At 41.5% G+C, this 21,428-nt stretch overlaps 1 protein-coding gene across 5 annotated transcripts in view; it reads right to left on the reverse strand.

The window, feature by feature from the left end:
- The window catches only part of pias1b (protein inhibitor of activated STAT, 1b), a 201,469-nt gene that overhangs the window by 119,205 nt on the left and 60,836 nt on the right, over positions 1-21,428 (reverse strand). Inside the window, exon 1 of one of the 5 annotated variants that reach the window (XM_073032629.1) lies at positions 11,399-11,423. The exons of 3 other annotated variants lie outside the window; for them this stretch is intronic. Coding sequence is in view for 1 of the 2 variants with exons in the window: in XM_073032622.1 (XP_072888723.1) it covers positions 2,366-2,431 (66 nt within the window). In the remaining variant the exon portion in view is untranslated. Of the gene's footprint in view, positions 1-2,365; positions 2,447-11,398; positions 11,424-21,428 lie in introns of those variants that run through there. One more of the 5 variants, XM_073032622.1, reaches the window with a different exon arrangement.

Raw genomic sequence — 21,428 nt, forward strand, 5'->3', positions numbered from 1 at the left:
GTGAATACCGAAGAAAAAATTGTTCAAAATCTCCCCCATCTCTTTTGGCTCCACACATAGCTGTCCACTCTGATGCTCTAAGGGACCAATTTTATCCCTCACTATCCTTTTGCTATTAATATAACTGTAGAAACCCTTTGGATTTATTTTCATCTTACTTCTGTTCTAAATCATTCCTGCAGCAGGCATATTGAGTAATTCTATTCCAAATCTCAGTCCCTTTTGAGCTGGTCTTTGCATGATATCCAGCAGTGAGAACAAATTTACCTATAGGAATACCATCTCACTGTTGTGCCACACGCCACTCAGAAGAAAATTTTGATTCCAGTTAATTGGGCCATCAGTTAATCAGGGCAGCCACTTATTCAGGACAATCCTTAAAGAACAAACACTAATCAAAAAGTAGCTGGGATTCGCTTCTTTTATTATCTATGCTGTTTAGTTGGAATAGGTAACTGTCGCCAGTTTCTATCGAACATCAGTCACGCGTACTTGTGTGACTGTTAAGACCCAGACCATTTTTAAAGCAAACAATCTTTAAGTAGAATTAGTTGCATGTGCTTGTGTTGTGATATCCAGTTGGGCTGATGGACAAGAGATTCAAAAAGCAGTAATTTTTGATAATTGTTTTTTATTTGGACTTTAAAAAGATTCAGACTCTTGCCAAGATGCCACAAAATTTGACATGAGCCAAAAAATTACCCTACTGGATCAAATGGAAATCCATCCACCTGACATCATTCATCATGACTAAATGTCTGTGCAGATTCTGTTCATTTACAGTCAAACAGCTACACGGGTTAATTTCTGTTGATAACTATTAAGTAGTAATTTTTTCATAGTACTGTAGAGGTATTGATAGTGTTCTAATTTATTCTGTATTTCATTTAATTACATAGTTTGTTACTCAGTTAAACAGCAGTTTGTCATTTTTAAAAAAAATAACATTTTAACCATTTCCATGAAACTTCAGATAATTGGGGCAGCTCCTTAACTGGGCCAAAATGTACTGGTCCCAATGCATCCCAATTATCCGGAATCCACTGTACAACTAAAACCCACTACGTAGGAGAGAAAAACTGGAGCTTTTCCCAGTTCATTTAATTAATAGGATATTAGCATGCAAGCTATGCAACTGACCAAATGTTTTCCAAAGACTAATTTCTTCTAAATTACAAAAGAGTAGCATTTACTTCAGCTATAACCAAAATGTTCTGTGTTACTGGCCAATTAGATCCACATAGAAACTACTTGAACAAAACCAATTCTATTTTTACAATAGGCAGCAGAAACTTGTCTTCGGCATAGAAAAGTACCATACAAAGGATGAAAGCAGATGTCTTTCCAGAAGTATTGCATCATCTGTTGTGACTAGATGACAACTGCAATTTGTTGCTAGTAATTTCAGTCAACCTGATTGTTTTAACTATTTACTGAATTACCATGTACACATCTGCTTTTAAACAAAGAACTTTCCTGATATACTGTGTCAGAATGAAATAATCTGTGTACGATTATCTGGCAAAGCTTGAAATGTACTAAGGTCATTTTTTTTTAATGGATACTGTCAAGATATCAAATATATTTGGGGAGATGCACCTACTAGACTTGTTTTTGTTTAGATTTAGGGAGTTGTGCCAAACATGTCCCTACCTTAAAATTACTAGGCTTACCTATAGCCCTCTATTTTTCTAAGCTCCATGTACTTATCCAAAAGTCTCTTTAAAGACCCTATTGTATCAACCTCCACCACTGTTGCCGGCAGCCCATTCCATGCACTCACTACTCTCTGCGTAAAAAACTTACTCTTGACATCTCCTCTGTACCTACTCCCCAGCACCTTAAACCCGTGTCCTCTTGTGGCAACCATTTCAGCCCTGGGAAAAAGCCTCTAACTACCCACACAATCAGTACCTCTCATCCTCTTATACACCTCTATCAGGCCACCTCTCATCCTCCATCGCTCCAAGGAGAAAAGGCCCAATTCACTCAACCTGTTTTCATAAGGCATGCTCCCCAATCCAAGCAACAGCCTTGTAAATATCCTCTGCACCCTTTCTATAGCTTCCACATCCTGGTCGCCTCACTACAGGAAGAACTGAGCACAGTACTCCAAGTGGGGTCTGACCAGGGTACTATATAGCTGCAACATTTACTCTCAGCTCCTAAATTCAATTCCACGATTAATGAAGGCCAATACACCATACGCCTTCTTAACCACAGTCAACCTGCGCAACTGCTTTGAGCGTCCTATGGACTCGGACCCCAAGATCCCTCTGATCCTCCACACTGCCAAGAGTCTTACCATTAATACTATATTCTGCAATCATATTTGACCTACCAAAATGAACCACTTCACACTTACCTGGGTTGAACTCCATCTGCCACTTCTCAGCCCAGTTTCCCAGTGGGAAGAAGTTTCTCTCTTCATAGATGTGATCTGCCAGCATCTTCAGTTTTTATTTTGAGAAAGCAAGGAATTACCAAGCTGTTAGTATTTTCCCAACTAACAAGCCAAGTCTACAATTATAAGCAAGCCAAGTACCAGAGATAGTGAGTCTTTTGAAGATGTCTATCCGGAAAGGGTATGGTCAGCAACTGAGCTTATTCAAAACAGGTTGATTTCTGAACAATGGATTCTGCAGATGCTCTTAAGCAAGACACACTAAATGTGAAGGAACTCAGCAAGTTTATCAGTATCAATGGAGGATAACAAGCAGACGACATTTCAGGCCAAGACCTTTCATAAGGACTGGAAAGGAAGGGAACAGAAGCCAGAATAAGGTGGTGGGTGGAAGAGGAAAGGTACGAGCTGGCAGGTGATAGGCGAGACCAGCTTGGGGGGCGGGGGAGAAATGGTCATGTGGGAGGTGGGCATTTAGGAAGTTCAGAGGTGTGAGGTGGAAGAGATAAAGGGCTTAAGAAGGAATCTGAGAGGAGACAACAATGGAGCATGGGAGAAAGGAGGGGCACCAAAACTGGGAATGGAAGAAAAGGGAGGGGAAGAAACTACCACAAGTTACAGAAATAGATATTCATTCCAACAGGTTGGAGGCTACCCAGATGAAATCTAAGGTTTTGCTCTTCCAACAAGTTTGGCCTCATTGTGGGACATGTCGGAATAGGAATGAGAATGGGAAATGGAACTGAAATGAGCAGCCACTCAGGTAGTCTGGCCTTTTGTGGCAGACAGTGCCAAGGTACTTAAACATTTCAGGAATCAAATTATTATGGATGTAAAGCAGGAAATGAGATCTGGGTCACTAAAATCAGTCATAACCTTGAATTGCTGAGCATGCTCAAAAGGACCAGATGGCCCACTTCTCCTTAACGTTTTTATTTAATACAGAAGCATCCAGAGGAATTCTATTCAAGCAGATAACATGCACCATACCAGAAAAATTAAGAGGGAATATCATAAATATGACTGGGGGTCGTGGCAATGAGGTGGTTTGTGAACCTTCTTAAAGCTGGGTAGGTAAGAGTAGCAGGGTGCCTAGGAAAGAAATCTAGAGAAATTGAAAATAAAGGAGCAAATAACAATGGACACATGGATATAGTTGGGTCTATTTATAAGCCCTGCACTACCCAAAAAATGTATCCTGTAACTGATCTGCTTATCCAAACATCCCATACTACAACTCTGAATGAATCAAATCCAAGCTTCATGCCCTACCTAACCAAACTAATTTCACCGCACGTAAAAAAGTGACAGCTTGTCATAAATGATATCAGTGCATTTCTGCTTCTTTTCCACTTCTATCTCTGCAATATCAGTTCAAGTGAACAATCATCCTCTGCGTTATTGTCTTCTTCAATGTCCATTCAACTGAACTGCTTTATTATCCCAATTCTATTGCTTCTCCAGTTGCTTAAGGAACTACCTTTGGTCCCTTCCAATGTTTTCTAAATATCTGCAGCCTTAGAATTAAGCCCATGTTTAACCGGATACAGAATTCCACCTCACTATTTCCATTTGTTTAACACTATGGTTTGAGATGTAATATAATTCTGGCATATTTTATGGCTTGTTAAAGTTGACCAATGTTAAACAGTATCCAGACTTTAAAAAGGTATAGACTAGTTTTACTAATTAACTAGACACCTACATCCCAAAAATTACATTCAAAGCTTCTATTAGATAGCCAACTACATTTATCTTTTCATTGTGAAAACACTGATGTTAATTTTAAGTTGGCAAATGGCTTTGTTATTCAGTTAAAGCCCAAAGCAAGCTGGCTAGAAGAATTTTCCAGCCATGTGTACAATTGACTCAAATATTATATTAAAGCTTTTTTTTTGGCGGGGGGGTGGCAGGGGTAGTGTAAGCTAACAAAAAGAATGGCACTTTGAATACAGCACGTAGGTTCTTTATATTTCTTAGCCTACTCCCATTCTGGTTTTATTTTCACATACTCTTGTTATACAGTTAGAGGCTATTTGGCCCATTGTGCCCATTCAAACTGATGAAAGCAATTCCATTAGTTCTATTTCTTTCATCTTCCTCACAAGCTAGACCATCAAGTCCCATTTGATTCATTTTGCCATCAAAATACAGTACCCAATTTTCAAATTGAAACTGTACAGCAGAGAAATGGGTCTTTCAGCCCCCCCATACTATTTTGGTGCTTGTTTAAAAGTTGGTGTATCCAACTGCACTAACACCTCTAGCATCCAAGCTCTCCCCATAATTACATTCTCCAATCCAGGCAATATCCTGATTGATCTCCTCTGCACTCTCCTAACAACCACATCCTTCCTATAGTTTGGCATCAAAAACCATTCACATTACTCCAAGTGCAGACAGAGTTTTGCAACATCAGAGTTTTTATATTCTATGCCCTGACCTATAAAGGTAAGCATGCCATATGCCTTCTCTTCTATCCTGTATTGCCATATTTAAGGATCCATAGATTTAAACACTTATTCATCAATATTTTCTGGTGCTCCTTCCATTATTCCAGATGTTCAACCTCTACTTGATTGCCCAAAATGCATCACATTTGTAATTGCTGCGATTAAATTCTATCCGCCAGTGCTCTGCCCAGCTTTCCATCTGATCTGCACCTTCTTTAACATACCAACTTTCATGTTATCTGCAAATTTACAAATCATACCTCGTTCATTTGTAAACAACATGCTAAATTCATTATCTTAAGGATATTGGTAAATTCTTTTTCCACAGAACCTCAGAAGCAAGCATGACTATTCAACCATGCAAACCTACTGAATTCATTAGCAACAAATGTGGGCACTTTAAAAGTAATTTCAATAAGCAGAAGTCAAAATTCTCAATTCAAGGTAGATATTTACTTTGCTTGCTCTGTAATAACTAGTTAGGTTATTGGATTAGTGGACAAATACACAGCCATATCCAGTTTTTTGGCAGGACCTCTGCATAATGCTACATATGTCAAAGAACTATATTGCAAACATGGGGAGTAACTCGTTCTGATATACTTTCCAAGAATGTAATGCATCTTGCTGCTACATTAGACCTTTTCCAGCTCTTCTATTGTTCAATTTAGTCCACTGATGATGCCACAGCCTCTACCCTTCATTCTGTCCTGTCCTACCTGAAAAATAATGTCTCCTGCACCAGGATGCTGCATTTTTAATTCTGCTCTGTTTAATATCATCCCTCAGAAGCTGGTAGGTAAATTACCCTCATAACATCTCAACACCTCCCTCTGAAACTGGATCTCGGACATCTTAAAAAATTACCAGTCAGTGCACGTTTGCAAAAACATCTCTAGTTTGATCATGCTGAACACCAGCACACCCCAAGTCTGCTCAGCCTGCTGCTGTTCACGCTGCTGATACATGACTGTACTGCTAGATCCAGTTCAAACCAATTGAAGTTCGTTGATGACACAACAATGGATGGCCTCATGAACAAAAATGATGAGATGGCATATAGAGAAGACTTAAAGCAGTTAGTAAAATGGTGCAAGCACAACTTGAGGCTCAATGTGAATAAGACCAAAGAGATGATTGTGGACTTCAGAAAAGTGCAGGCTAACCACTCCTCACTGCACATACACAGCTCCTTCGTGGAGAGTTAGGAGCACCAAGTTTCTGGAAGTGCATAGTGGATACCACCTCTTGTCAAGAAGTACAGAAGCACCTCCAATTCCTGAGAAGATTGAGGTTAATGAAGCCCCCATCTCTCCACCCCCATTCCAACCAATGTTTACAAAAGCTCTATTGAGAGCATCCTGATCAGCTGCATCACATGGTACAGGAATTACAAGGCATCTGACCATGAGACCCTACAAAGGATTGTGAGGATTGCTGACAGGATCACCCGGCCTTTAGCATTGTCAATGACCCCTTCCAACAATCTCTGACCCCCTATAAGGTGGGGGTACCATTGCATTAGGGCAAGGATTTTTAGGAGAGGAAACAGCTTCTTCCTGTGGGCTTTGAGACTACTGAACTCTCTGCCACCACCCAGGCCTCACCATGTACGAAATGCCAATAGGATTATATTGTTACATTTTTAACTTTTGATGTAAATACACTTTATTATTTGTTAGTTTATTTCAGATATTGTTGTGTTGTGCAAGTTGTGTACAGTATTGTGCACGTTAGTCCAGAAGAACATCATTTCATCTGGCAGTATACATGCAAACGTTTGAAATGACAATAAACTTGAACCTGAACCTTGGCACTATCTCAACTTCATTCAAACTGTTAAAATACCACTTCTCAGAAGTGCTAATGCTTTTAAGCTGCAAACGTATATGTATACAATTTCTATATTTCTCTAATATAGAGAGACCATGTACTGCACATCTCTCATCAAAAGATTCTGTGGACGCAGGAAAGAAACACATGTAACACTTACCCAACAGGCTGGTATATGTCTAGGGGAAAAAAAGATCCAGCCACACACCAACCCACCTCCCGTACACGCAGGTGCTGTGAGAATCGAGTTTATGCCTCACGCCACTCACCGTATCAACTTCACACCAAATACCGTTATGACATACACTTTATAGAATTTACTAACATTAACTAAAGAAGTATTAGGCAATACAATATATATATATATATATATATACACACAAGGAAAGAAAAAAACAAAAGGCGCCAACTTATCAAAGTTCAGTCAGTGTAGTGCACATCGTAGGAGCTCAATCAACGAATCATCCGACAGCCACGTCGTCACCCCTGGGACCACCCGGTGGTCCTATGAGCCGTCCAGCTCCCGTCCACCTTCCTCGTCCGTCTCTCCTGCCGACTCCCTCACACCCCAAGCCCGCGCAACCCCTCCCCCAAGTTCCCAGCCTCACAAAACACAATAACATTCCCCATTGATTAACAAATGAATACAATTACCATATCAGCCATTCTAAAGCGAAACAACGGCAAGAGAAACTTTTAACAGACAAAGAAGCATTCCTACTCGAAACAAACCAAAGAAGCCCTTTTTAGTAACATACACAGGACATTGTACACACAGATGGTAGTTTGCCTCCCAGATGCCAGGTCCAGGATGTTTCTGATCGCATCCATGATATCCTGAAGTGGGAAGGAGAACAGCCAGAGGTCATGGTACATATTGGTACTAACCACATAGGTAGGAAAAGGGAGGAAGTCCTGAAAGGGAGTTAGGAAGGAAGTTGTGCAGCAGGACCTTAAAGGTAATAATCTCAGGATTACTGCTTGTGCCACGTGACAGTAAGTATGGGAATAGAGTGAAATGATAAATGTGTGGCTGAGGGATTGGAGCAAAGGGCAGGGATTCAGATTTCTGGATCATTGGGACCTCTTGAGGCAAGTGTGACCTATACAAAAAGGATGGGTTGCACTTGTATCCCAGGGGGCCAATATCCTGGCAGGGAGGTTTGCTCAGTCTATTTAGGAGAGCTTAAACTAAAATTGCTTGGGGGTGAGAACCAAACTGAAGAGACGAAGAAAAAGGCGGTTGGCTCACAAATAGAGAAAGCTTGGAGACTGTGCGAGAGGGAGGACAGGCAGGTGATAGAGAAGGGATATGCTCAGACTGATGGTTTGAGAAGTGTCTATTTAAATACAAGGAATATTATGAACAAAGCTAATGAGCTTGGAGCGCGGATCAGTACTAGGAGCTATGATGTTGTGGCCATTACAGAGACTTGGATGGCTCAGGGGCAGGAATGGTTAGAGTGCCAGGCTTTAGATGTTTCAGAAAGGACAAGGAGGGAGGCAAAAGAGGTGGGGGCATGGCACTTCTGATCAGAGATAGTGTCATGGCTGCAGAAAAGGAGGAAGTCATGGAGGGACTGTCTACTGAGTCTCTGTGGGTGGAAGTTAGAAACAGGAAGGGGTCAATAACTCTACTGGCTGTGTTTTTTTTAAATAGACCACCCAATAGTAACAGGGACATCAAGGAGCAGATAGGGAGACAGATTCTGGGAAGGTGGAATAATAACAGAGCTGACATGGTGGGAGATTTTAATTTCCCTGATACTGATTGGCATCTCCCTACAGCAAGGGGTTTAGATAGCGTGGAGTTTGTTTGGTGTGTTCAAGAAGGTTTCCTGACACAATATGTAGATAAGCCTACAAGAAGAGAGGCTGTACTTGATCTGGTATTGGGAAATGAACCTGGTCAGGTGTCAGGTCTCTCAGTGGGAGAGCACTTTGGAGCTAGTGATCACAATTCTATCTCCTTTACCATAGCATTGGAGAGGGATAGGAACAGACAAGTTAGGAAAGCGTTTAATTGGAGTAAAGGGGAAATACGAGGCAACAGGCAGGAACATGGAAGCATAAATTGGGATTCTCAGGGAAATGTACTGCAGAAATGTGGCAAATGTTCAGAGGATATTTGCGTGGAGTTCTGCATAGGTACGTTCCAATGAGACAGGAAAAGGATGGTAGGGTACAGGAACGATGGTATATAAAGGCTGTTGAAAATCTGGTCAAGAGGATAAGTTTATGAAAGGTTCAAAAAACTAGATAATGATAGAGATCTGGAAAATAAGGCTAGCAGGAAGGAGCTTAAGAATGAAATTAGGCGAGCCAGAAGGGGCCATGAAAAGGCCTTGGCAGGCAGGATTAAGGAAAACTACAAGGCATTCTACAAATACGGGAAGAGCAAGAGGATAAGATATGAGAGAATAGGACCAATCAAGTGTGACAGTGGAAAAGTGTGTATGGAACTGGAGATGGTAGAGGTATTAATGAATACTTTGTTTCAGTATTCACTATGGGAAAAGGATCTTGGTGATTGTAGAGATGACTTACTGCGGACTGAAAAACTTGAACATATAGATGTTAAGTAAGAGGTTGTGCGGGAGCTTTTGAAGAGCATCAAGTTGGGTAAGTCACCAGGACTGAATGAGCTGTGCCCCAGGCTACTGTGGGAGGTGAGGGAGAAGACTGCTGAGCCTCTGGTGATGATCTTTGCATAATCAATGGAGACAGGAGAGGTTCTGGAAAGTTGCCGATGTTGCTCCCTTATTCAAGAAGGGGAGTAGAGATAGCCCAGGAAATTATAGACCAGTGAGACTTACTTCAGTGGTTGGTAAGCTGATGGAAAAGATCCTGAGAGGCAGGATTTATGAACATTTGGAGAAGCATAATATGATTAAGAATAGTCAGCATGGCTTTGTCAAAGGCAGGTCATGCCTTACACGCCTGATTGAACTTTTTTTTGAGGATGTGACTAAACACGTTGATGAAGGTAGAGCAGTAGATGTAGTGTATATGGATTTCAGCAAGGCATGTGATAAGGTATCCCATGCAAGGCTTATTGAGAAAGTATGGAGACACGAGATCCAAGGGGACATTGCTTTGCAGATCCAGAACTGGCTTGTCTACAGAAGGCAAAGAGTGTTTGTAGATGAGTCATATTCTGCACGGAGATCATTAACCAGTGGTGCGCTTCTGGGATCTGTTCTGGGACAGCTTCTCTTCCTGAATTTTATAAATGACTGGATGAGGAATTGGAAGGATGGGTTAGTAAATTTGCTGATGATACAAAGGTTGGGAGTGTTGTAGATAGTGTGGAGGGCTGCCAGAGGTTACAGTAGGACATTGATAGGATGCAAAACTGGGCTCAGAAGTTGCAGATGGAGTTCAACCCAGATAAGTGAGGTCATTCATTTTGATAGGTCAAATATGATAGCAGAATATAGTATTAATGGTAAGATTCTTGGCAGTGTGGAGGATCAGAGAGATCGTGGGGTCAGAGTCCATAGGACACTCAAAGCAGCTACGCAGGTTGACTTTGTGGTTAAGGCATATAGTGCATTGGCCTTCAACCATGGGATTGAGTTTAGGAGCCAAGAGGTAATGTTACAGCGTTATAGAACCCTGGTCAGACCCCACTTGGAGTACTGTGCTCAGTTCTGGTCACCTCACTACAGGAAGAATATAGAAACTATAGAAAGGGTGTAGAGGAAATTGACAAGTTGCCCGGATTGGGGAGCATGCCTTATGAGAACAGGCCTTTTATATGAACTTGGCCTTTTCTCCTTGGAGCGACAGAGGATGAGAGGTGACCTGGTAGAGGTGTATAAGATGATGAGAGGCATTGATCGTGTGGATAGTCAGAGGCTTCTCCCCCCCCCCCCCCCCCCCCACAGCTGAAATGGCTAAACAAGAGGACACAGTTTAAAGGGCTTGGAAGTAGGAACAGAGGAGAGGTCAGGGGTAAGTTGTTACCTTTTTTTTAAAGACACCTAGAGTGGTGAGTGTATGGAATGGCTGCTGGTTATGGTGGTGGTGATGGATACGATAGGGTCTTTTAAGAGTCTCCTGGATAGGTACAAGGAGCTTAGAAAAATAGAGGGCTATAGATAACCCTAGGTAATTTCTAAAGTACATGTTCGGTACAGCATTGTGATCCCTGTATTGAGCTGTAGGTTTTCTGATTCTGTTTCCAAAAGTTAAGGCAAGCATCTGAGGAGATTCTGGTTTATTATTTTACTAGAAATGTAAGTATGTAATTTCATGTAGTTTTTAAAAACACAACAGCCACCTCAGAAGGTTTTTGTTCTGAGAAGCACCAGAGACACCAATTGCACCACGAGAGTAAGAAAAAAGTGGTTATTAGCTAAGGAGGGGCTTGCATGCCTCCAGTTCTCTTGTTAGATCAAAGAGGCCAAGTACCACATTACACATCAGATCTGTGCTGGCTGCAGGGGATGATGAAAATAATATTTAATAAATTGCATATTTAACTTGTGTCTTTACTGCAACGGTAAATTACAAATTATGTTTGTTTTTTTTTCCAATAAAGGATAGCTGAGATACCTCAATGAATCACACCCAAGAGGCATCAAACCAGTGTTAGCTGCTAAACAGTAATTTAGCCTCACATCGACAAATAGCAGGATAATTGAATGCAACATTCTGGGAAAACACAAGAGCAGTAACAATCCTTGCAGAAACTATCACAAACCTCTTAGCAGCCAAAGCAGAATAGCTGGCACAGTTCTGAGGCAGGATAGCAATCATCTTTACATACATTTGATTCTGGAGGAGGGGCTGGAGAAAAGAGGGAAAAATGTTTTAAATAGGTTTCTATTTCATGAGAGAACATTTGTTCTTTAATAATTTAGCACCATTGTTTGGGCAGAATGAAGTGACATGCTCCAATTCCCAACAAAATGCCGACAAAGATAATTACTGCTCATTTAATGAAACTGAACAAATTCAATTAATCTCTTAAATCACTCAAAAACTGACACAGGGAAGAGCTTACAATGAATGACAATAGAGACTGCACATTGTACTGAAAAGGGATCAACTTAATCTTACCATTTATTAATAGGCATTTAATGCTACAAGCCTTGTGCCATGAAGCAGATCACAAAAAGGGATTACAATCCACAAAAAGGTCACCTTTGATTTGCATGGAAAGAAAATGAAACCAATGCCAATTTACTCTAACTGAACATGTCTGCCATGGAATACACAATGCTTCCACAAATTACAACTTGAAGCTGAATCTATTAGTACTAGAATTGCTACCTCAAGAGGAGATTGATTTGGTGGCAATTTATACAATCCCATTTCCCAGTATCCCTTGAAGCATTTTTCCTTAGCCTCCTTCCAAAGAGTTTTGAAATCCTAACCGACTGTATAGCACTATATGAAATGTTCCACCCCCACACATTCCACAGCATCCTTGTTCTATACTTTTCAAAGTGTTCCCTGCTTCTTAAATCATTTCTGTCTAAACCAAACCATCAAATTTATCTACAAAAAAAAACAATCCCAAGAGCTCTTTTGGGAAAGGAGAGCCACATACAAACAATTCTGAACCAAGTTAGTTTTTTTCTATTTTTGATTAGGCGATAAAACCCTCAAATCTTAAAGACACCACCAGTCTATCATGCTATACCAATGCACCCGATTTAAATACTGTACAGTAATTAGATGGAATGGGGACAATTTTAACCCACTTAGCACAGTAGTTGTCCCACTGGAAAAACCATTAGCTTTATAAAATAACTGATGATTGGCTTAAGTGTTAGCTGGCTTCAAGGTGCTATGCTTTAATAAAGGCCCAAGCAGTATTTAAACCTCTATCTCAGCAAGGCACCAAACAAGGTACTTTCCTAATATTTTAATAAAGAATCCTTTGCTTATGGGGCTGCACAGTAGCATGGTGGTTGGCACATTGGTTTACAGTGATCACTAATTGGGGTTTGATTCCTGCTATTGTCTGTAAGGAGTTTGTAGTTTTCTACTGTGACTGCATAGGTTCCCTCCAGGTGCTCCGCTTTCCTCCCACATTCCAATGACGTGGGGTTAGGGTTAGTGAGTTGTAAGCATACAACGTTGGCGCAGGCAACATGGCAACACTTGCAGGCTGCCCAGCACAGCCCTTGCTAATTTGATTTAAACAAATTTCACTGTACGTTTTGATATTTAAATGTACAGACAGGTGATAAATAAAGCTGACCTTAAACTTCATTAACATATCCCAACAGTAAAACTCCCATCAAATCTGCATCAACTTCGCCAAATACCTTCACTTTGGTAGTCAGTGTCATGAAAAACAACTCTGATCACTAGACTGCTTGTCAATTTTGCACAAATTAATTTTGGACATTTTCATCTTGCCAAGGGACATTAAAAATTCTTAATATAGTATTGACTTTTAATCAGTTGGTCAAAAAATCTAGTTACCCTGCTTAACTGTCTTTCTAGAGCTCAATTATCTGATCTCTGCACCACCTTTTGGAACTAGGGACAACTACAATACAGTTATAGCCTGGATCAAAGTGCATACTTTAATTAAGTACTATTCTCTTCTTGAGAGAAGATTCTATTAGGGTTTAAGATGCAGCTCTGAGATAATGCCACTCACAGCACCGTAAGGAGGTGCCCAACTGCATCTACCCATCTTCCACAAATTTAGACATAGCAATGCACAGGTTTAAAATATTTCAAAGCACATTTAACATGCCTTATCTGCATAGGCAGATATGAATCTAGGACTCAAGCAACAGAGTAGACCTGCTGCTATTGAGCAATTCATTTGGTATCTTTCCAAATATCCACATAATACTGTTGGCAAAGTATCACAAGCCGCAGTTTCTACCCATGAAGTCACTTTAAAAATGCTCTAAACTTGCTCTCTGCATGAAATTCAAATGCAGAAGTAATCATCTTTTCCCACAAGGATTGTGGTCAAGTACATTAGAAAACAGGATACAAGTCCTTAATGGCGCTCCAGCACAATTCCTCGTACCACCACCACCAGTGGTCAAGACTTGTGTCCTAAACAACAACAGCTGTATTCTATTATGCGATACCATTAACAAATATATTTATGACCACAGAACTGAAAACATTTTTATTGGTTAACTATAAACAGAATAGTCCAGTTTACTAGTAGCGCTGACTTGCATTACTCTTGAAAATAAGGGAGCAAAATACAAATCGAGTAAGCTATTATTCCTGTCTATCACAGTCACTCATTTTTGTTTCACCATTCAATAAGATCATGGATTATCTCTTTACCCCTTTACTTTCCTCCACTCATCCCATATCCACTGATATCCTCAGTATTCAAAAAGTTAACACTCATTGCCTTAAATAAGCTTGGCAATAAACTTCAGATTAAGTAAACACTTTCCAGAAAATAATTTAATAACATTTATCAGCATCCAGTACCATGAAATGTTTCAATTGCTTAAATATTAATTAGTTCTCCAAATCTCCAGGAACTGATAAACTGTATCCTATTACTTTGAAGAACATACTGTAGTTAAGGAGATGGATGCGCTGAGTATCTTCTAAAATACCATAAATTTAGAACAGTTCCCACATGCTAAGAACCAGAAAATGCAACTTTGCCACTTAAAAAGAGGAAGGGAAAAAACTACAGATTTGCTAGTCTGTTACCAGCAAGAGAAAATGTTGAAAATTATAAGTGCTAACAAGACATTAAGATTGGGCAGTTATAAAAGGGCAATATTTTCTAAATGCTGGAATATTTTAAAGTGATAATGAGCAAGTTGACACGGTGCATCTGAACTCCAAGACCTTGGGCAACAAGAAAATTAACAATATTAGGAGTAATATATGTGGATATGAACTGAGGGTTTGTTAACAGATTTTTTAAGAACAGGTAATTTTTGGATTGCATGGCAAAAACTAGAGGTTGCTACAGGTACCAGCAGTGCAGCCAGACATGGTGATTTGGAGGAGATAGAGTTTCCTAATGACACAATGCACTGTGCAGAAGATGTGGAGAGGCTTCAAAGAGATGTACACAGATTAAGTGAATGGACAAGAATGTAGCAGCTGGAACATCATGTGGAAAAATTATGTCAACCACTTTGAAAGGAAAAATATAAAGGTGGAAACGAGAAAATCTGCAGATGCTGGAAATCCAAGCAACATACACAAGATGCTGAAGGAACTCAGCAGGCCAGGCAGCATCTATGGAAAAGAGTACAGTCGACATTTTGGGCTGAGACCCTTCGGCAGGACTGGAGAAAAATGCTGAGGAGTAGGTTTAAAAGGTGGGGGGGGGGGGGTAAGGGGAAGTACACAAGGTGAAACCTGAAGGGGGAAGGGATGAAGTAAAGAGACAGAAGGCCATGGAAGCAAGAAGGGGGGGGGGGGGGACTACCAGAGGGAGGTGATGGGTGAGCAAGGAAATCGGGGAAAGATGGAAAAGGGGATGGGAAATGGTGAAGGGGGGGTGGGGGGATTACCGGAAGTTAAAGAAATTGATATTCATGCCATCAGGTTAGAGACTACCCAGATGGAATATAGGGTATTGTTCCTCCAACCCAAGTGTGACCTCATCACGACAGTGAAGGAGAACATGGATAGACATATCGATGAAGTAGAATTAAAATGAGTGGACACTGGGAGATCCAGCTTTTCCTGGTGGACGGAGTATAGGTGCTTGGCGAAGCAGTCTCTCAATCTATGGCAGGTCTGACCGATATACAGGAGAGCCACACTTGCAGAGCACCGGACACAGTCCCAACATGCTCACAGGCAAAGCATTGCCTCACCTGGAGGACTGTATAGTAATGAGGGAGGTGGTGAGGGGGCAGGTGTAGCACTAGCTCCACTTGTAAGGATAAGTGCCAGGAGGGAGATCAGTGGGGAAGGACGAATGGTCAAGGGAGTGGTGTAGGGAGCGATCCCTGCAGAAAGCAAGGGGGAGGGAAAGATGTTTTTGGTGATGGGATCCCATTAGGGATGGCAGAAGTTTCGGAGAATTATGCGCTGGGTGCAGAGGCTGGTGGAGTGATAGGTGAAGACAAGAAACCCTTTCACTGGTCAGGTGGCGGGAGGATGGGATAAGAGCATTTCTGATACCTCCCTCCCCTTTCTCGATCTCACTATCTCTGGAGACAGCCTATTTACTGATGTCTATTATAAACCCACAGACTCTCATGACTACCTAGACTATATCTCCATCCCCTTCTCTCAATTCCTCCGCCTCTGCTCTCAGGATGAGGCATTTTATTCTAAAACAAGATGTCCTCCCCCTCCCCAAAGAAAGGGGCTTCCCTTCCTCCACCAAAGCTGCCCTCAACCACATCTCCTCCATTTCACTCATGTCTGCTCTTACACCAACCTCCCACCACCCTACCAGGGATAGGGTTCTTCATCTTCACCTACCACCCTCTGAAACATTCTCCAATGGGATCCCACGTTCTCGCTTCTCTATCCTCCCCCACCCTACTCTCTGCTTTCTGCAGGGATCACTCCCTAGTCTATTCATCCCTCCCCACCGATCTCCCCCCAGCACTTATCCTTGCAAGCACAAGTGCCCCAACACCACCTCTCTCACTAACATTCAGGGCCACAAACAGTCCTTCCAGGTGAAGCAAAACTTCACCTGTGAGTCTGTTGGGGTCATATACTGTGTCCGGTGCGGCCTCCCGTATAATCGGTCAGACCCGACACAGATTGGGAGACTACTTTGCCAAGCACCTATGCTCCATCAGGCAGAAAAGGCTGGACCTCCTAGTGGCCAACCATTTTAATTCCACTTCCCATTCTGATACGTCTATCCATGGCCTCCTCTACTGTCATGATGATGCCACACTTAGGTTAGAGGAACACCACCTTGCATTCCGTTTGGGTAGCCTCCAACATGACAGCGTGAATATAGATTTAGATTTCACTAACTGACAGCAATGTAATCCACCCCACCCCCAGTCCTTCACAATTTCCCATCCCCTTCCCCCCCCCCACCTTATCTCCTTGCCTCCCTCTGGTGCACCTTCCCACTTTTCTTTCCTCCATGGCCTTCCGTCTCTTTACTTCAGCTTTACCAGCTCTTTACTTCATTGCCTCCCCCTCCCTGTTTCATCCATCACTGTCTCCCGCTCTCCCATCTTTTAAATCTACTCCTCAGTTCTTTTTCTCCAGTCCTGCTGAAGGGTTTCGGCAAGAAACATCAACTGTACTCTTTTCCAAAGATGCTGCCTGGCCTGCTGAGTTCCTCAAGCATTTTGTAATAAAGGTGGAATGATTCTTTTTTTTTAATGGTGATATTTAATGGCATTATTGCTCAAAGGAACTTGGTATTGTTACGAATGTGCCACAGCTCTGAGGGGCCGAAGGGTGCGAGGTAGCCCCCTCCTTTGTGAGAATCGCAAGATCACTGTTAAGTCAGTTCAGGAGACCCAGGAAATGAGAGAAAGACATGCAGAATCCACAAAGAGTTGGAATGTGTCCTGGCCTCCCTTGGCCGACCCATTGATGCCGGCTATTGTCTCTTGGAGACGGACTTGTGTATTGCATCCTGGACGATGCATCGAAGCCCCAGGCAATGAACCGAGGGGGAGGTTGGTGAAGGGATTGCATCATCCCAACCTGATTGACATCTGAGACCCTGTGAGTCAGGATAAAAAGAGGGTCTGTGGGAACAGCCCCTCAGACGCACCAGAAGAAACTCTAGTGATCCCGTAATAGCGAAAGCCGGTGGGAGGGCCACGTGCATCCGTTTCCATTTGCCCCAGAATCGGTGGCCTTTACCATGGAAGAACGGTTTTTAGCTAACAACGGGGAAATCAACTCCCAACGACTCTCGAAGGATTGACATCATAAAAGGAATGGGCAAGTTTTAACCCGTCTTTCTCTCCAACCAAAGAGCTGCAGCTGAAATGAACTAAAGTGACTTTTATATTTCCATCGGACAATACATTATCCCCTAGACAACGATAGAGCTATTTCTTATTGATTATTATTATACCCGCGCTTTTAGATTTAGTATTGACGACGTATCTTATCTGTGTGTTTGCATTGATATTATTTTTGTGTATTTTTATCAATACTGTTAAAAATAGTACCATCAGACTTCAACGGACCTCTCTATCTTTGCTGGTAAGTGACCCAGTTACGGGGTACGTAACAGTATGCTTCTACACAAATCACCAAACGTTTGAATGCTGAATCATTAAGCAATCATTTATACAAATAGTATGTTGCCCTTTATTACCAGATTGAAAAGGTCATAAATCAATTTTGTGGAGCCCTGCTGAGACCACACCTTAAATATATCATGTACAGGTCTAGGAACTCTCCCCAAGGATGGATACACAACCAAAGGAGAGCAGTGATGTTTCCCCAGACTGATTCCAGAGATGGTTTGCCATTCAAGAGGTTAAGTCACACTGTATTCTATTGGTTAAAAGAGCAAATCTCATCCAACCACACAAATTTGCTAAGGGACTTGACAGTACAGGTGCAGAACTGTTGTTTCCCCCCGATGAAATGTCAGGGAGTCAGCTATTAAAGACAGACGAGAGAAAATTTCTTCACCCAGAGAGTGGTGAACCTTTGGAGTTCTCTGCAAATGATATGAGGCTGTGTCACCCAATGGATTCAAAATAGAGCCTGATTTTTTGATGTGAAGGAAAAGAAATAGTGTTTACTACAAAAAAAGAGCAAAGATACATTATCGACCAAGATCTTATAATAAGGCACAAGAGGCAGAGGTCCAAACATGCCATTTCTATTTATTGCTCTTATTTTTTGCTATTCCAGTCAGGCAAGAGTTTTGCAGTTTTCCATAAAAGTCATCAAAAGTGGGTCATTATCGATATCAACTAAGATTGCGATCTTTAAAAACAAATTTAAGAAACAAGTGTAAGCCATTTAGTCCCCTATCATGCTCCTTCATTCATCGAGCAGCCCAATTTTTTTTTATCTTAAATGCCATTATAACTAAATTTTGATCTGTCATGACCCTAGTATCTAGATGCCAGGGAAACTACATCCCTTCATTTACCCCCATCAAGCACGTCATCTCCTATTCTGAAGTCTAGCACATGTAGCCTGCTTGTGATTTCTACACTGACAATTTATCATTTCAGAAACAATTTGCTGAGCCTCCATTGTATTTCCTATATTACAAATGTATACTACAATAAATTGTGGGAAAAAACATGGCAGATGCAGTTTCATGGAGCTCTATCTTGTGTCTTTGCTACATATTCAAGCTACCTTGCAAAGACACACCACTCTGGATCTTTTCATTGCCAACTGCTGACGGGATATCAACCATCTTGACTTCACCACTCCTCTCTGCAACTCCAACCTCACTGCTTTCAAATGCTCTGTTGTCTACTCTTTCTGCACTAATCCTAACCTCACCATCAAACCCATACATGGGGGGGGGGTTACTGCAGTAGTCTGGTGGACTGACCTCTATCTTGCTGAGACCCAGCGACAACTGTCACACACCTCCTCTAACTTACTCCTCGACCAGGATCCCAACTAAGGAGCACCAGGCCATTGTTTCCCACACAATAACCAAGCTTATTGGGATGGGAATCTCCCATCCACTCCCACCAACCTTAGTTCCCTCACCCTGCATCTCCCACCCATGTTCTACAAACCTGCCTGTCCAGGTAGACCCATTGATTCTGCTTGTTCCTGCCCCACTGAACTCATATTTACATACCTCGACTCAGATGGCATGAACATTTATTTCTTGAACTTCTGGTAATGCTCCTCTCACCTTTCACCATTCCCCCCCCTCACCTCATCTCCTTACTTGCCCATCACCTCCCTCTGGTGTTCCTCCTTTTCTTTCTTCTTTGGCCTTCTGTCCCTTCCATCATATTCACCCTTCTCTAGCCCTGTATTTATTTCACTAATCAACTTCCCAGCTCTTTACTTCACACCGCCTCAAGGTTTCACCTATCACCTTGTGTTTCTTCCTCCACTTTCCCTACCTTCTTACTCATTCTTTTTCCCTCTAGTCCTGATGATGGGTCTCAGTCTAAAATACTAACTGTACTCTTTTCCATAAATGTTGCCTTGGCCTGCTGAGCTCCTCCAGCATTTTGTGTGTTGCTTGCAAAGACCAACATTCTTTCCCTTTGCCTTAGAGAATGTCCAACATAATCTAAGAACCCTCCCACCTGAGCTAATTCTCTCTTCTCCCCAACAGAAGATTAAAAAGTGAGCTCACCTCTCACAAAGCTTGAGGACAGCTTCTAACCCACTTATCAGACTCCTGAACTGATTCGTACCACAAAGCCAAACTCTTCATCTCATAATCTACGTCATCTTGGACCTTACATTTTATTTATTGATCTGCACTTCTATTTTCAGCAATTTTTTGCTTTTTTTTACTACATCAAATTACTTGTGTGTGGAATGATCTGGATGATAGCATGCAAGCAGTGAAAAGCTTGGGTGTCTCAGTACATAATAAACCAATCATTTACCACCTTAAATGCCTTGCAATGTAATACATAAGAAAATGTACAATACTTCAGTTTTACAATTACTTTCTGAATGCTACTTCATTTTTAACAATATTAACACGAAACATGACATGGCTTCCTCATCTGAAAAAAGATGGCTTATTCTCTCAAAACAGTCATACCAAGGATTTGTTTTGCTGGAGGAAGGCCAAAGTCTTTTCTGAATTACCAAATACAATGGTGCTAGAAAATTTGTAAACTCTGTAGAATTTTCTCTATTTCTGCATAAATATGTTGATATGCAGTGCCCATTTTCCTGCAAACAGTTTGCCAAATAGTTCAACTTTTGTCTCATCTGTCCACAGAGCATTGTTCTGGAAGCAGTGTAGAACATCCAGGTGGTCTTTTACAAACTTGAGACATGCAGCAATGTTTTTGTTGGAAGAGCAGTGGCTTCCTCTGTGCTGTCCTTCCATGAACACTATTCTTGTTCAGTGTTTTTCTTATTGGGGTCATTTGAAAAGAGACTTCAGCAAGTTCTAGAGATTTCTGCAGGTCTTTTGCAGTTACCCTTTGGTTCTTCACCTGCTTCAGCATTGCACATTGTGCTCTTGGTGTGATGTTTGCAGAATGCCCACTCTTAGGGAGAGTAGTAACAGTTCTGAGTTTCCTCCATTTGTAGACAATTTCTCTTACTGTAGAATGATGAACACTCAGGTCTTTAGAAATGCTCTTGTAGCCTTTTCCAGCTTCATGCACCTCTACATTCTTCTCCTATGGTCCTCTAAAAGTTATTTTGATCAGGGCATGGCACACATACACTGATCTTTCTTGACAAGCAGGCTCTGTCAGTAACCTGACTTGTCTTTTTTTAATATATAAGGCAGGGCACCTCTACAACCCACACCTCCAATCTCATCTCATTGATTGGAACACCTGACTCCAAATAGCTTTTGTGGAAGGCATTACCATCACCCCAGAGAGGTTCACATACTTTTTCCAACTAATACATGTAATATTGGATCCTTTTTCTAAGTATAATGTTTTGTGTTATTTGTGCTCTTATCTAGTTTTAGGACTTGCATGAAGATCTGATCACATTTTAGGTCATTTAAGCAGAAAAAGAGAAAATTCTACAGGTTCACAAACTTTCTAGCACCTCTGCATGTTCCAAAAGGAGTATTTTACTCATTGCACAGGTTCTTCAAGAACCACTTCAAAATGTACAAAAAACTTTGTACATTGCTCATTTCACATTTCCTGCTTGCCACCTGGCCTCCTGAG

This window comes from Hemitrygon akajei, chromosome 30, assembly GCF_048418815.1.
Source record: "Hemitrygon akajei chromosome 30, sHemAka1.3, whole genome shotgun sequence".
NCBI classification, from domain to species: Eukaryota; Metazoa; Chordata; class Chondrichthyes; order Myliobatiformes; family Dasyatidae; genus Hemitrygon; species Hemitrygon akajei.